General features: G+C 59.9%; 3 protein-coding genes across 5 annotated transcripts in view; 2 read left to right on the top strand and 1 right to left on the bottom strand.

The window, feature by feature from the left end:
- The window catches only part of SCUBE3 (signal peptide, CUB domain and EGF like domain containing 3), a 28,738-nt gene extending 19,253 nt beyond the window's left edge, over nt 1–9,485 (top strand). For 2 of the 3 annotated variants that reach the window (XM_039695813.1, XM_039695814.1), the window contains 16 exons: nt 1,345–1,461; nt 2,547–2,669; nt 3,773–3,889; nt 4,816–4,938; nt 5,123–5,257; nt 5,504–5,596; nt 5,672–5,788; nt 5,864–6,025; nt 6,264–6,467; nt 6,548–6,709; nt 6,979–7,146; nt 7,234–7,395; nt 7,608–7,805; nt 8,212–8,364; nt 8,526–8,605; nt 8,737–9,485. In XM_039695813.1, the coding sequence (XP_039551747.1) occupies nt 1,345–1,461; nt 2,547–2,669; nt 3,773–3,889; nt 4,816–4,938; nt 5,123–5,257; nt 5,504–5,596; nt 5,672–5,788; nt 5,864–6,025; nt 6,264–6,467; nt 6,548–6,709; nt 6,979–7,146; nt 7,234–7,395; nt 7,608–7,805; nt 8,212–8,364; nt 8,526–8,605; nt 8,737–8,886 (2,264 nt within the window). In that variant the 3' untranslated portion in view covers nt 8,887–9,485. Of the gene's footprint in view, nt 1–1,344; nt 1,462–2,546; nt 2,670–3,772; nt 3,890–4,815; nt 4,939–5,122; nt 5,258–5,503; nt 5,597–5,671; nt 5,789–5,863; nt 6,026–6,263; nt 6,468–6,547; nt 6,710–6,978; nt 7,147–7,233; nt 7,396–7,607; nt 7,810–8,211; nt 8,365–8,525; nt 8,606–8,736 lie in introns of all 3 variants that reach the window. The other variant, XM_039695815.1, reaches the window with a different exon arrangement.
- Nucleotides 9,486–12,496: 3,011 nt separating this feature from the next.
- RPL10A (ribosomal protein L10a) lies at nt 12,497–15,572 on the bottom strand. Its single transcript, XM_039695786.1, has 6 exons — nt 15,489–15,572; nt 15,228–15,302; nt 15,063–15,143; nt 14,570–14,718; nt 13,616–13,788; nt 12,497–12,701 (listed from the first exon to the last, which is right to left on the bottom strand). Exons 1-6 carry the CDS (start codon nt 15,491–15,493, stop codon nt 12,531–12,533), a joined length of 654 nt encoding a protein of 217 aa, XP_039551720.1. The 5' UTR covers nt 15,494–15,572; the 3' UTR covers nt 12,497–12,530.
- Nucleotides 15,573–15,591: 19 nt separating this feature from the next.
- Nucleotides 15,592–15,810, top strand: part of ZNF76 (zinc finger protein 76) — an 8,986-nt gene continuing 8,767 nt past the window's right edge. The window contains exon 1 of the mRNA XM_039695779.1: nt 15,592–15,752. The gene's annotated coding sequence lies outside the window, so the exon portion shown is untranslated. The remainder of the gene's footprint in view (nt 15,753–15,810) is intronic.

A 15,810-nucleotide genomic window follows, 5' to 3' on the forward strand; every position in this document is an offset into this window, starting at 1 on the left:
CCCTGCTGCAGCTGCTTCTCCAGCTCCATCCCGCTGGCAGCAGCACCTGAGCCAAACCAGTCTTCTCATCTCAGCGGTGACCCTGCTCAATCAATCCTCCCCGGGCTGCTTCTGCATCAGCTGCTGCAACAAAGGCTGGCGTTAGACAAATGACTCGCTGGCCTTTCAGAAAGTTTCCCTTCCCCTGGGCGCTGTCACCCGCCCCGTGTCCCTGGCACGGCTGGGCCAGAAGCGCGAGGACCTGGCTGGAGGAATAATATCTGCAGAAATCCTTCCCCTGCCGTTAGGTTTTGTAATTGTGCTGGCGATTAATTTCATAAAATGGTCCCTTTTGTTCTCTTATTATGGGACATCATAAAAATAGCAGTGGCAAGACGAGCACAGAGCGATCCCAGCTCCCGGGCCCCGCGGCAAATGGTTGGATGCTTCAGTCATTCCTGCCCCATGTGGTGCTTGCAAAGAGCAGGAGAACCTGGGATTTGCTCTTTCCAAGGAATTTCTTCAAGGCATTTTCATCTTGGGTTCCTTGAAGCCCAAATGCCTCATTTATCCAAGCAACCAGCCTTCTGAAAGGAATATTTTATTATCCTTTGTGAACAACTTAATGCACTTCAAACCATTGTTCTGGTGGTTAGGGTTGAAATTGAGGATTGATCTCACAGGGAAGCTGTCAAGCTGAAAATGCTTCATTTAAATTAGTGTCCCTTCTAGTCCTACCAGCAACAGCTGACTTTGATAATACTGAAATAATTAGCTCTTTTTTTTTTCAGTTGGGTTTTTTTTCCACTGATGCTGCCTGCCTCTGAGTGTGTGTTTTAATTACATGATGTGTCTCCCAAATTAGCCTGAGACACTGGACCAGCCACCGTGCCTGAGCAGTGGGTGACAGTGAGGGACTGACAGCACAGGGTCACCCGTGGCTTTGTGGCTCTGTGGCTTGGTGACAGCGAGGGGGACAGGACCCCCTGCCACCCCACCCAGGACTGGGGCTGTGCACCCACATCCCAGGGAGCTGCAGCCTAGCAGGACCTGTGTCTGGCTGCTTTGCACAAGTGCTATGGCTTTGTCCCTGGGAAATGGAATTCCTCCTCTCTGGAGCAGCCGAAGTGGCCCCCACAAGGCCCTGCTTTGGGGCACAGCAGCCTCCATGTGTTCATCATTTCATGCTCTGTGGCCTCCTTGCTGTGCTGGGAGAGCCAAGGGAGGTTTCCATGGGCTCTGCAGGGACGTTTGTACCCACTGCCACTCCCAGGCCATGGCAGGGGGGACATCTGGGTGGCGTGGCTCCCCCAGCCTTTTGAACACCGGTCCCTCACCCCAGCCTTTCTCTCCCTTGCCATGCAGAGACGTGTGCTGTGAACAACGGGGGCTGTGACAGCAAGTGCCACGACGCGGCCACCGGCGTCCACTGCAGCTGCCCCATGGGCTTCATGCTCCAGCCCGACAGGAAAACGTGCAAAGGTGGGTGTGAGTGGGGCTGGGGGCTCGCTGCTCACCCCTGGCTGCCTCAGTGCCCTCAGAAAAGGCTCAGGTTTAGCTCAGCTGGGCATTGTCCCCAGTGCTCACTGGCTTGGGGTTTGCATCCCTGGGGTGGGGACAGGAATCTCCCCCCTGCATGGGGACTGGGAAGCCTTGCTGCAGGCACCATGCTTGGCCCTGTGCCCCTGGGAAGCCTGTGGGGAGGAGGAAAAGGGGGTCAGGTCAAGTTGGAGGCAGCCCTTGTGGGGCTAGGGGGTCCTGTCCCATCTCACTCCTCCCCACTGTCTGAGCTGCCCCCGGGGAAGGGCTGGATGTGCAGGGAATGCACACCTGCTCTGGGAGTGTGAGATGCACAGGTTCCTCCTGGGACACTGCCCAGCCAGGTCTGAGCACCATGTCCCACATGGGGGAGAACACCCCGAGATGCTGCACGTCCCACCAGCATCCCCCCCACCTGTCCCTGCCAGGAGGGCAGTCCAGGCTGCTTTCCCTGCACCCCAAATTTCCCCCCTCAGGGCAGGCCAGTGCCTGCATTGTGTCTTCTGGCAGCTCTCAGAACTTGACCCCAGCTGAAAGGAAAGCCTGTCCCTCTTCTGGCTGCCTGTCTACCTGTTGACTGCTTCCAGAGCCCCTTGTCCCTGGTATTTTATCAGAGCATCCACCCCTCTGCAGTTCTGCAGTTTCCAGCGATGTGCAATAACCCAGAGCCACGTCCCCTGTGTCTGGGGTTTTATTATGGCTGCAGGCAGCTTTACAGCTTGCTCCCTCACAGTCATAAAAAGAAACCTCAGCCCAGCGAGGCAGAGCTGCTGCCCCAGCCCTGGGGGATGGAGGGACAGGGCAGGCTGCTGCCTCCTCCTGGGCTCCTTCCATTTCAGAGGTCGTTTCCTAACAGTAAATTTTGTGATTAGTGACAAACAAGCCACATCAGCCACGTTCCCCTGCTGACCACCAGAGCCCAAAGGTCTCCATTGTCCTGCCCATGGTGGGGACAGCATCCAGAGGGGAGCACTGGGCTCTCCTGGCCAAGCCAGGGTGTGACCCTTGGGGTCCCTTGTCCCCCCCAGACATTGACGAGTGCCGGCTCAACAACGGCGGCTGTGACCACATCTGCAGGAACACGGTGGGCAGCTTCGAGTGCAGCTGCAAGAAAGGCTACAAGCTGCTCATAAACGAGAGGAACTGCCAAGGTAAGGGGCACTGAGTGCCCAGGCCCCCTGCCCTGGCCCTGCCTGCCCTCCCATGGCTGCTGCTGCACAAGTGCTGCTCATTCCTCTGGCCCTTCCTGTGCACTGCATGCATCCTTCAGGGGATTAGTGCTAGGTTCAGGCTCTGCTTTGGGGCTCAGCCCTTCAGCCTCAGAGCTGGGGTCTTCTGGGCTTTTGCAGAATTAGAAAAATGCCAGGGTTCCCAGTTCTTGGAGGGCAGGAATGGGGAGAAGATGTCTCCTGCTCACTCCACAGGCACTTCCACCTTTTTCTCCCTGTCCCAACATCTTTCTGCACATCTCACATAAGCCCAGCAGGTCACTGCTGCCCCCGCAGCCCACGGCCAAGGTCAGCACGGCAGGTGTGCTTGAGCCTGAGTGTTGCCTCCTGAAAACACGGGGCCGGGGAAGGAGGGGGCTGGCAGCTCCGGGGCTGCCACTGCTTTCATCTCCGTCCAGGTTCTGTGCTCCGCGAGTTTGACGTGAGTGCAGCAATTAACTTAATGAAGCCAATGAAATGATGCTCCAGCCCACCGGGTTGGGTTCACCTCCCAGCCGGGGCCTCCCTGCCCCGGCGAGGTGCCCGCGGGGCCGAGCAGACATTGCTGGCACCGTCCCCGGGGCAGGACCTGCCCGCACAGCGTTCCTGATCCCTCCCTGGCATCCTCCCGGTCCCTCCCTGCCCTGGCCGGGCAGCAGCCGGGGGCTCTCGCATCCCTCCCGTGCCAGGGACAGGATGCTGGCCCTGTTTGGGGTGCAGAGGGGCTGCAGGAGCTTGGGCAGGGGGTGCTGGTGCAGCGGGTGACAAGGAGCTTGGGGAGGAGGGAGCACAGGGCTCTGGAGCATCCTGGATGCCCAGAATGGTACTGAATGCCCAGAGCAATGTGGTTCTGGACCCTTGGAGGGTTCCAGTGCAGGGTTCCACCGAATGCCCAGAGCTGTGTGGTTGTGGACCCTTGGAGGATTCCAGTGCAGGGTTCCACAGCATCCCAGCACAGCCTGCTGGAGCAGCTGGAGCAGGAAGGGGACAATCCTGTGCCCCTCTGCCGTGCCAGCTCTCACCTCCTCCCCTTGCCCTTCCTCCAGACATCGACGAGTGCTCCTTTGACCGGACCTGCGACCACCTGTGCATCAACACCCCGGGCAGCTTCCAGTGCCTCTGCCACAAGGGCTACACGCTCTACGGGCTCACCCACTGCGGAGGTAGGGCTGTCACCCCGCGGGACCCCTGGGCACACTGCCCACCCCCAGGGCCCCTGGGCAAGCTCGGTTCCACGCACAGCCCGGGCTGAGGCCGGGCAGGGACGGCGCTCACAGCCAGACTCGCTGGTGTCTGCAACTTCAAACAGAGCGACAGGAACAATTTGCGACTTGTCTGCAGCGGGAGAGAGGGAGAAATCCCCGGCGTTTTTGGCAGGGAGCTGTGACGGGGTGGGAAGGGGAACATCAAAAGGGTTTGATTCAAATTTCACAAGGCAGATAGCTCCCAAGGGCGGGGGCGTGCTGCGCCCGGGGAGCGGGGAGGAGGATGGAACGCGCTGCCGGAGCGTGTTGTGGCAGCGGTGCCGGGGGCTCCAGGGCTGCCCGGCGGGCGGGGGTCCGCGACCCTCCTCATATTTCCGAACTACGCGGTCAGCGTGAGCCAGCGCAGCGCCTGGGGCTGTCTGGGGTGGCCCTGCAGCAAAGGGATCGATGGCTCCCACCATGTGAGGGGGAGCTGTGCAGGGAGGGCTCTGGCAGGGACAGCTCCATCCCTGACCTGGAGGATCAGTTCAGGCCGGGGGGCCCTGCTGAAGAGAGCAACGTGGGCTGACTGAGCACTTTTCTAAGTGCTTCCATGTCGGCTCCATCTGCTGTGCCCCCAGCCCACCAGGGGCTGGGGCTGGGCTCAGCCTGGATGGGCTGCACCCCTCCCTGGGGACACGGGGAGTTGGGCTGTCCCTTATCCCCACGGAGCTGGCACAGCTGGAAATGCCCTGAGGTGCAGCCCCCCTGTCCCAGCTGGGCTTGGATTTATCCATCAGAATCCCAGCCTTGAGACAATGCAGTGATTCAGTGTCAGAGCCGAGGGGTTCCCCTGCCCCTCACCCACTGCCCCTCACCCACTGCCCCTTCCTCTGTCCCCTCAGACATCGATGAGTGCAGCATCAACCGGGGTGGCTGCAAATTCGGCTGCATCAACACTCCTGGCAGCTACCAGTGCACCTGTCCTGCGGGCTGCAAGCTGCACTGGAACAAGAAGGACTGTGTGGGTACGTCAGGCCAGGAGCCAGCAGGGCTGCTGGGGGAGCTGGGGGCTTTGGGGTGCCAGGCTGGGGTCTCTGTGCTATTCTCTGGCACCTTCTCCTCCCCAGTGAATCCCCCCTGAGCTGGAGGGGGGGTCTCTGGGGTCTCTGAGCTGTGCCAGCCATGGGCATCCCTGGTTGTCATCACCAGCTGGTGCTTGTCCCTTGGAGCTGGTGAAGTGCCTGCCAGGTTCGGTGCCACCACGGGCCACCCTCACCTGCAACAAGACGGGCAAGAAGGACAGCTGTGCCCTCTCCTGCACCTCCAAGGCCCGATTTCTGCCAGGTACTGGTACTAGTGCCACCACCAGCATGAGCAGGGGGGTCCCCATTTCCTTGCATGGCTAAACTGAGGGGAGAGGAGTGGCTACACAGCCAGAGTGCAGGAGGGAGGGATGTTGTTGCTTAGAAGGGCTCACTGTTGGGTGTAGATCCACGGGCCAGGTCCCTGGTGCTGGATCTCCATGGCAGGGTGCTGGGCACAGCCTGCCTGCATGCCCCTGGCAGAGCCAACTGCCCTTACTCCTCACAGAGTCTGACAGCAGCTACACGGTGAGCTGTGGCACCCCCGTCCTGCGGCAGGGCAGCCAGCACAGACCCACCAACAGCAGCCAGCAGTGCCTCGGTAAGGGGGCTCCTGGGGTGCCCGCCAGCCTGGCTGGGCCGTGCCAGGTTGCTGAGCACCCGCCTGTTCTTTCAGAGACTGTGGCTGCGCCTGTCAAGCAGAAAGCCTCCTTCAAGATCAAGGATGCCAAGTGCCACCTGCACCCCCGGGCCAAGGGCAAGCAGGAGGAGCCCGGGAAGGCCGGGGCACAAGGTGAGGTGTGGTGGAGGGGAGGTGGGGGTGCCCGTGCCCAGCAGGGACGGGGTGCTGACTGTCCCCCCCGTGCAGGTGGCTCGGCACCCTGCTCTGACTGCCAGGTCACCTTCGTCAACCTCAAGTGCGACTCGTCCAAGAAGGGGAAGGGGCGCCGGGCCCGCAACTCCCCCAGCAAAGAGGTGACACGAATCACCCTGGAGTTTGAGGCCGAGATCAAGCCCGAGGAGATCACAGGTGGGCACAGCACTGGCCTGACCCATCTTGGGGGGACCAGGGGCACCATGCCATCCCCATGCAGCAAGGAGAGATAAACCAGTCCTCATCTTGCACTGGATTGGCACATGCTGGGTACCACTTGCAGCTGAGCATTTTGGGGGATGGTTTTAATGTTTCTGGGCTTCCCTCTCCACCCCTCCCTTCTTACTGCATCCCTGCTTCCTCCTGTGCCCCCATTCCCCTCTGCACCACCCAGCCAGCTGCAACCTGCACTGCCTGCGACAGAGAGTGGAGAAAAAGCTGAAGTCGGCCATCAAAGCCCTGAAGAAATCCATCAACCAGGAGCGGTTCCTGCTGCGCTTCTCAGGCACGGAGTACGAGGTGGCCCGGAAGCTGAGCGTGGCCCCGGAGCGCCAGGAGAGCTGCGGGCCGGGCCAGCAGCGCCTGGCCAGCAAGTGCGGTAAGGAGCGTGGCGGGGTGCCGCGGGGGCCCGGCGGGGACAGCCCCCGCAGCGTCACCCACGCCCCCCCCGGCTCTCAGTCAGCTGCTCGCAGGGAACCTATTACCACGGGCAGACGGAGCAGTGCGTGCCCTGTCCCCCCGGCACCTACCAGGAGAAGGAGGGGCAGCTCTCCTGTGACCTGTGTCCCCGCGGAGACACCTTCGGACCCATAGGAGCCACCAACATCACCGGCTGCACCGGTAAGGAGGGCACGGCTGGGGCTCGAGGTGCACTCGGGATGTGTAGGGCTGCAATTTCAACCATTAGGCAGCAGATAGGAAAGTTTTGGTCATCCCCAGGGCTCACAGGAGCTGCTGGTTTGGGTGTTTGTTATTTAAAGGGGACCCCAGGAAGGGCAGCACTTGCTCTGGGTGCTGCCGAGGCTGAGGGGGAAGAGGATCTGGGTATGGGGCAAGAGAGCCCCCGGGGCATGTGGGGTGCCAGGGCTGAACAATGCCTGTGCCTGCAGGTCAGTGTCCCCCTGGGCAGCACTCTGCTGATGGCTTCAAGCCCTGCCAGCCGTGTCCCCGTGGGTCCTACCAGCCCGAGGTGGGACGGGCGCTGTGCTTCCCCTGCGGCGGGGGGCTGACCACCCGCCACGAGGGAGCCCTCTCCTTCCAGGACTGCGACACCAAGGGTAGGTCACACTGGTGCCCAGGACGGGGCCGCCCAGCAGGGCTGTGCCAGCAGCTGACACAGCCCCCTGTGCTCCCTGACCCCCCAGTTCAGTGCTCCCCTGGGCACTACTACAACACGAGCGTGCACCGCTGCATCCGCTGCGCCGTGGGCACCTACCAGCCCGACTTCCGGCAGAACTACTGCATCTCCTGCCCTGGCAACACCACCACCGACTTCGACGGCTCCACCTCGGTGTCCCAGTGCAAAAGTAGGCGAGCTGGGGTGCAGCAGAAGGGGGGGACAGGTGTGGGCTCCTCCTTCAAGAGTGTTTAAAAGTCCTGCAGAGTTTGGGGTCATTTCAGTGCTTTGTGCATGCAGGCAGGCACGGGGGGTTGCCCAGTGGGACACTGCCCAGTGGAACTCTCCCCCCAGTGCCCCCGTGCCCTGGCTCCCAGCTGAAGTGCTCTCCCTGCCTTGCAGACCGGCAGTGTGGAGGGGAGCTGGGTGAGTACACGGGCTACATCGAGTCCCCCAACTACCCCGGGAATTACCCCGCCAACATCGAGTGCACCTGGAACATCAACCCCCCGCCCAAGCGCAAGATCCTCATCGTGGTGCCAGAGATCTTCCTCCCCTCCGAGGATGAGTGCGGCGACGTCCTGGTCATGCGGAAAAACTGTAGGTAACCGAGCTGGCCGCGGTGCTCAGGGGAGGAGCTGGGGAGGAAGAGGCTGGGCTTTGGCAGAGAGGGAGGAAGGTGCATCCCCGGGCAGCAGGAGGGGGGTTTTGGGAATAGGGTGAGTGGGGAGGTGAGCAGCACCCTGCCCTCCTGGTGTCTTGTTGGATCTCTGTGCTGGGCTGCACACCTGGGCCTCAGCCTTCATTTTTGGGGTTAAAAGTCTCATTTGGTGCTTTCCAGAGCAAGGAAGGAATAGCAATTCCTGGTAACACGAGGGTTAGGGGTGCTCAGCCTTGCCCAGCATGGACAATTCCCATCCCTGATGCCACCCTTGACCCAGTAAGGCTGGGGGTAGCTCTGCTGATGGGCAAGCAGCATCCTGTGTCCCTTTGCTGTTCCCTGCAGCCTCGCCATCCTCCATCACCACCTACGAGACCTGCCAGACCTACGAGCGGCCCATCGCCTTCACCGCCCGCTCCCGCAAGCTCTGGATCAACTTCAAAACCAGCGAGGCCAACAGTGCTCGGGGCTTCCAGATCCCCTATGTCACCTACGACGGTGAGCACGGGATGGAAATGCCACCCCAGCACGCTGGTGCTTCTGCCCCCCACAGTTTGGGATCCAGTTCACACCTCCTCTGTGTCTGGGGGAGTGGACTGAAGGATGGAGGCCAGAGCTTTGGGGACAAGGGGCAGCTCATGCCCTGTGTTTTTTGGCAGAGGACTACGAGCAGCTGGTGGAGGACATCGTGAGGGATGGAAGGCTCTACGCCTCTGAGAACCACCAGGAGATCCTCAAGGTGAGCCCCCAAGTCTGTGTTACCCCGGGCTGTGGGGGATGCAGGAGCATCCTTCCTGTCTCCTGCTCTCCTTCCACTTGGGGCTTCAGGAGAGCACGGGGGGGATGCTGAACCTCCCTCTGGCTCTGCAGGACAAGAAGCTCATCAAAGCTTTCTTCGACGTGCTGGCACACCCCCAGAACTACTTCAAGTACACAGAGAAGCACAAGGAGATGCTGCCCCGCTCCTTCATCAAACTCCTGCGCTCCAAAGTCTCCAGCTTCCTCCGGCCTTACAAATAGCCCCCCCCGCCCCGGGCCGCCCCGCAGCCGAGGAAACCCTCTTCTCCCTTCCTTCTCCTTCCTGATTTTCCCTTCCTCCGCCTGGCTCCGGCAGGATCGCCACTGCTCGCCCCCCGCGGTTCCCCTGCGCTCCCAGCCGGGGCTCGCTCCGCTCCCAGCCGGTGAAGCCGCTCCCCTCCTCCTGAAGCAGCTTCTTGGAAGGCTTTAGGAAACTGAAGTAGTGGTCCTTTCGCTGCCCCGCGTCCTCCCCTTGGTTTCCTTTCCGCCAGCTCTGTCCCCGTCCCCTGGTGCCACCAGCAGCCCGGGACAGTGTGGGGGGTCCTGTCCTCGCAGCCCCCGGAGCCCTCGCCGAGGAGCGCAGGAGGTGACGCCGTGTCAGAGGCGGGGGAAAAGAACTGACAAAGCCGACTGGATGGAAAAGGAAATGCAAAGGAGCGATGGCGAAGCCCACCAGCGCGGCACCGTGGTGGCTCTGGCCCGCCGGAGAGCCGCGCTGGTGCTGCGAGGGAAGCGCAGCCAAGCCACGTTCCCGGAGAACAATGCCTGGCTGCACGGGAGAAAACAGGGAGCAAAGGAGAAGGACTTTCAGCCGGGTTCGATTTTTTTTTTTCTTCCCCCCGCCCCCCCTTGTGCCAAGAAACCAGACTTTTTACAAGCTCTGCCAAAGAGTAACTCGGAAAAGCAAGCTTTGAGAAGAGCAGGAGTTAACGTTTGTGCACTAGGATATCCTCCTTTCTACCTTTTTCATATGTATTAAGTGCAATCATTTGAGTCTTCCTTATATTATTTAGAGGGAAGTTGTTTTTTGGTTTTGTTTTGTTGTTTTTTTGTTTTGTTTTTTTTTTCTACTAGAAACGACAATATTTATAACTGCCTGAGAAACGAGAATGTGTGTTTGCAAGAAAACAAAAACCACCCACCCAGAGCAAGCCGGGCCCTGGGCTGTGCTGACCAGCGTGATGGCATCTCCAGGCCTTTTCTGCCACGTTTGTCCCCGATAAAAACCCCTCTCTGGGGGCAGACGGTGCCTCTTCTGCTCGGTGCAATGGGGTGAGTTTTTGCAGGGAGTTGGAGGTGTCTTGGTTCATCCACGGGGTGGAGTTGGTCCTTCCAGACTCATCTGCCACAGTTTGGGTGTTCTGGCCTCGTTGCAAGGGGCATCACAACTCAGCCCTGTCACCTGCTTGCTGCAAACTGATTTTCTTCCCTGCAGGGGCTCAGGGATGAGCCAAGCCCTGCTGAGGCTGGGGGGAGAGGGGAGCTGGCTCTCCACTCAGCCCCCAAATCTCTCCCCCAGGTACAGCAATCCCCCTGGGCAGAGCCACCCTCACACACCTGGGAGCTTTTGTGCTTCTGAGCCCCACCAGGCATTTTTGGCCCCATCCCTGGGTGTCCTCACCCTGCAGGGATGCTGTGGGAGTCCCTCCCCAGGGAAGACCCATCCTGCCAGCCCTTGTTCCACTGCATCTGCCTCCCCCAGACAGGCTCAGCTGGGGACAGTGGCCAGGTGGACACCACGAGTGGGTTTGTGCCCCCAGCATCTTCATGTGGACAGACAGGACTCCCAGGGACAGGCAACTGCTGCCACTGCTCACCCTCCTCCTCCTCCCCAGGCCTCCCTGCTTTTCCAGCCCAGTTCTCAGCTGTCATCCTCCCCACACCTTCATCCCCATCCTCATCCTCTCAAAGACCTGGAGCTGCCAGGACTCAACATGATCGACCTGCCTACAGCTCTGCCAGTGGCAGGTCCCTTCCCACCAGTCCCCCCTCGTCCCTCATGTCCCTTTGCCCACACCTGAGCCCAGCCCTGCTTTTAACAAACCAATTATTTATTGCTCTGCGTGTCCCACTGGGTCCATCTTTCCTGCACCTGGGGGAAGCAGCTGCTGATCCCCGTTTTCCCTCCTCGATCCACGCTGCTGCAGCACCCCAGGAGCCTCTCCTGGGCCCTGTGAGGGGCTGCAGGCGGGCTGAGCACTGGCACAGGGGCTGAGGTTTGTCCCCAAGATGCGTCAGTTGGAAAAGTCTGTCCTGATTCATCCCAGCTGTGGATCTTCCCCTCCTGCCGCCGGCTCCCAGGCTGTTTGGAAGCTCCACATCTGTGGGCTGAGCTGTTTGTCACTTGGTTGCTGTCTGAGAGCAGCTGCTCTAATGCACAAAAGCTGCTGTAGGGATCTGGAGGGGTTTGTGGCTCTGGGACTGTGGCACAGGACAGCGACCTTTGAAAGGGTCCTTTGCATTAAGAAGGAAAACAAACCAAAAAACCAACAGCAAAAATAAAACCAGCCCAGGACTGACCAACCCTGCTGTGGTGCCCTGGAGTGCCACAGCCCCTCGTGCCCACCAGAGTTCATTAACTTTGATTAACTCTGCCTCATCTAATGCCAGGTTACTGCCCAGCTGCCATGGGGGTGTCCTGGCTGTCACCCGTGTCACCACACCAGCCACCTCTGCTTCCCTTGTGGAAGGATGAGGTGGGCAGCAGATCCTCCAGGAACGGCCAAAGGCACCTGGAAATGGTGCTTCACCTTCTGCTTTCACCAAACAGCTCAAAAATGCCCCCAAAATCCCACAGGGCCCCTGCAGCCACCCACCCCCAGCTCAGAATGGGTCTGAAAGGCTGAAACCCACATCAGCCACCTCGGGGATCAAGGTTTTGAAGCAGTCAAAAAATTAGGGTTGTTGGGGTTTTGGTTTGGGTTTTTTTTTCATGTTGGAGTATTTATATCTGCCTTTTGCAGCGGGCCAGGACTTGCCATCTCCAGCAGAAACGATTAAAGTGATGAGCAAGATGTAGTTCATGAAGTTATTTGCACTTGATTAAAAGAAAAAAAATGTTATTTGAACTTTGTAAAAAGAAATGTTTGCATTTTGTATTGTCTTTTTTTAATTATTAAATGGAATTTCTTGGTGTTGTGTTGATCTTTCAAAAACTGGCTCTGATGCTTATTGTAAAGGTTTCTAACAGCAGGATCCACAGCTATTTTCATTGTTTGTTCCCTCGGATGCTGACAACTTTTCCAGGGCCCAAAGTATTTTTTTTCTCCCCCACAGAAGCTTAAATGCTGCACTTCCCTAAGCTCTCCAGTCCCTGCACAATGTATTTATTTACGCACATTATTTAAATTCAAGAAAATTCATTTTTAGCCCAGAACATGGGGTTGGACTGGCTCAGAGGGAAGAGGGGATGGGAAACACCCCGTGCTGGGCTGCAGCTCTGTCCTGCAGCACCCCTGGACCTGCTGACAGTGCTCGAGTCCTCAGCAGCTGCACCTGGGCAGGGGTGGGCTGCTGAGGGGCACTTGCATTCAAACCCTTCAGCCCCCCCAGAGCAGGGCTGGGCTCTGCAGGGACTCAGGGAGCTCTGCACCACGTAAGGGTCCCCTCTGTGGGCACAGGGGGCTCTGTCCTGCTGGGACACCTCTGCTCTGGGGGAAGAGTGGGCTCCTTCCCCTCCTTCTCTGAATGCAGGGGGGATGAGGCTCCTTCCCTCAAAACCTCCAACATCCCACTTGGAATTCACCTCTCAACTCAGCATCTGAGGCTCTCCCCAGGAGCAGCTCTGTGGCAAACCCTCCCCGGGAGCTCGGGAGGAACAGGCACACACAGCTGAGGGTGGCTGCAGAGTTTATTGGTGCCCCCCTTCAGTAGAGGCGCTGGGGTTTCCCCATGGTGCTCTTGATGTACAGAGCTCGCACGTTCTGCCAGTTCTTCTTCAGCAGGGACACCAGGAAGTTGATGGCCAGGTGGATGTTGTAGACCAGCTCGTCCTCTGTCATCTTCACGTGACCCACGGCCACGGCCAGACAGAGCACCTGGGGACAGACCCCCACCAGCCTCACTCTCTGCCTCTGGGCCAGCCCCCAGCCCTCTCTGCACTGTGGCACAGGCCAAGCCTCCTCCCTGAGCAGCCTGGAGTGCTCCCACAGGCTGCAGGCACTGGGATTTATGAGTGCAAGTGTCACTAGCTCAGCTCTATTAAATGCTCAGGCATTTGCAAACCCTCACATCTGCTGTGTCCTCAGGATCCCCACAGAGCTGCTCCCAAGTTCGCTTGGACAGAGCCAAGTCCCAAATTCACCCCCAGCAAAGCCCCACTCATGCTCAGGGGTGCAGCTGTCACAGGCAGAGCAGAGAGCTGGCTCACTTTGGGCTGCCCTGTGCTCGGGACAGGCCCCCACCAGCCTCTCTCTGCCTCTGGGCCAGCCCCCAGCCCTCTCTGCACTGTGGCACAGGCCAATCCTCCTCCCTGAGCAGCCTGGAGTGCTCCCACAGGCTGCAGGCACTGGGATTTATGAGTGCAAGTGTCACTAGCTCAGCTCTATTAAATGCTCAGGCATTTGCAAACCCTCACATCTGCTGTGTCCTCAGGATCCCCACAGAGCTGCTCCCAAGTTCGCTTAGACAGAGCCAAGTCCCAAATTCACCCCCAGCAAAGCCCCACTCACGCTCATCCCCCCAGGGACACCCCTGGCCAGGTCCTACCCCATGAGCAGCATTAATTACACTGGATTGTGCTCAGCACTGAACCATCCAACCATCTCCCCATCATCTGCCCCAAGATCATCAGGCACAGTTAAATTATTCCTCCTTTCTGGCTGGCCATGGAGCGCTCTGGGTACATCTCCCCTTGCTGGAGGAAACCAGCCACAGCTTGAGGAGCGCTCGAGGGACACCTACAGCCCAAGGCAGAGATGGCAGAGCCTGCACGACTCAAGCCATGCTTTACCTTCTTCATCTGGAACTTGATGGTTGACTTGACCTCATCCACCTTGGCCACCAGGTTCTCGTTGTGGGTGAGCAGAGAAGGGAATTTCCCAGCTTTGTTCAGGCCTGGGCCCAGGATTCGAGGGATTTGTTTGATGAGGGACTCGGAAGCCAGGAAGGCATCGTACTTCTTAGCTGAAGGAGACAGCCAGGGAGTGAGTGTGGACCCTGCTCCACTCCAGGAGGGACCCAGCTGAGATCACACAACTCCCCCCTGCAGACGAATCCAGCATTCCCTGGGTGCCACCAGAACTGGAGCTGGTTTGGCCAATCTTTGAGGAATGACTGCTACAGCAGCCAGGCCCTGCCCCACTCAACAGTGACCCCAAATCCTGCTCCCTGCAGGAACTGTCCTTTGCTAAGCCCAGGGGACACTGAGCTCCAAGCTCTGCAGCAGCCTGTGCACACCAGGGTCAATGAGACAGAGCATCCACCTGGGAGAGGCTTGGCCAACAACCACCCAACAGCTCACAGCTCCGTGGCCCAAAAAGGACTGAGGGCCAAGCTCCTGCCTGCCTGAGGGACTCTGGAGCCCTCAGGAAGGGAAGGATTTTCTCTCTGACCAGCAGAAAATGAGTGCATTCCCTTCTGTTCACACAAGAACTGCAGGACTAAAGCACACTCCTGCCTCAGTGTTTCCTGGCTTTTGCTGCCCTCCAGCTCCCCGACCAGGACACTGAGGGACACAGCCAAGGATGAAAGTGTTAGCAGGGATAATTTCTGTGTCTCCCTTCCCTTGGACAACCAGCCCCATTCCTGCAGTACTCATCTGCCAGACCTGCCCTGTGAACAGCCTGGTGATTTTCCTGATTAGTTTTTGGGCAAATTTTGGTAATGAGGCTGACTCTGCTCAGCTTTTCAGCTCTGCAACTAACCAAGACATGGATATCTGAGCATGGGGAAGACAGACACTCACCAAGCTTCTTCACCAGCTTCTTGTTTTTGTTGAGCTTCTTCAGAGCTTCTATGTCCATGTGAGGGATGTCAACCGCCTTGGCCTCATCGCAGTGCTGCTGGTCCCCCAGCAGACACACCGAGAATTTGGGCCGTGGCGTCGACTTCAGCCTGGGGAGGGAAGGGAGGAAGGAAGGGAGGAAAGAAGGGAGGAAGGAAGGAAGGAAGGGAGGAAGGAAGGAAGGGAGGAAGGGAGGGAGGAGCGAGTCAGCGAGCAGCCAGCCCAGCCGCGCGTCCACGGAGCCAGCACGGAGCCACCTTACCGCAGCACGGGGATCCTGCCGTCCCCGGCAGGCCGGCGGGACAGCCGGGGCTGCCGCACCTCCCCTCATGTTTTAAGACCCAGGGTGAGGGTCCGTCCAGCCGCGCTGGACTCCCCAGGCGGTTCGGCAGCCGCGGCCCCGAGCGGGACCGGGCAGCGCCGAAGGCCGGGTAGGAGCGAGAGGATGGCGAACCTGACGGTACCGGAGAAGCGCTTGTCCTTCTGCGGGTCGTAGTTCTTGAGGCTGATCTGCAGCTCCACGGTCTCCACGAACCTGCGGGAGGCAGCGGTGAGGCGCGGCGGGCGCCGAGGGGCTCCGGCCGAGCCCGGGGGGTGACACAGTGTCGGCGGCTCTTACTTGCGCTTCTTGGCACGGCTGCCGTGCAGCACCTCCTTCACCGCCTCGTACAGCGTGTCCCGCGACACTTTGCTGCTGCGGGGGGAAACGGCAGCGCGGGCTCAGGGCCGGCCCCGCCCGGGACGCGGCCCCGAGCCCGCCCCGGTCCCTGCGCGTTCCCGCCGCCATCCACCCCGAGGATGGCGCCTCGCCGGCCCGCAGCGGGCGCGGATGGCGGCGGATGGCGGCGGATGCGCGGAGCGGACGCCGGACCGCACGCACCTCATGGCTGCGGCTGCTCGGACCGAAGGGGCGGAAGTGCCTCCGCCGCGCTATAAATAGCGGCGAGATCTCGCGAGACTGGCGCGCGCGGCGCCATGTTGGGAGCGGCGCCCCCGCGGCCGCCATGAGGGGAGAGACCCGGGGTCTCCTTGCCCTCTGTCTCGCACCACCAGCACAGGAGTTCCTACATCGCTTCGCAGTGTGCCCCAGGAGCCCCGGGCTGGCCTCGGTGGCCGCCGGGAAGGAGCTGCCGGTCCAGGCTGGGCGCGGGAAAACCGGGGCCTTGGGGCTTCAGCGTGGGCACCGCGCATGCGCCGCCGCG

The sequence above is a fragment of the Passer montanus genome, unplaced genomic scaffold (genome assembly GCF_014805655.1).
Source record: "Passer montanus isolate IOZ18808 unplaced genomic scaffold, ASM1480565v1 scaffold93, whole genome shotgun sequence".
NCBI classification, from domain to species: Eukaryota; Metazoa; Chordata; class Aves; order Passeriformes; family Passeridae; genus Passer; species Passer montanus.

Coding starts and splice junctions, on each gene's coding strand:
- RPL10A (XM_039695786.1), bottom strand. Junction 15,144..15,227: donor AGCCGTGCCAAGAAGCGCAA/GTAAGAGCCGCC, acceptor TGCCTCCCGCAG/GTTCGTGGAGACCGTGGAGC. Junction 12,702..13,615: donor TCAAGTTCCAGATGAAGAAG/GTAAAGCATGGC, acceptor GTCTGTCCCCAG/GTGCTCTGTCTGGCCGTGGC.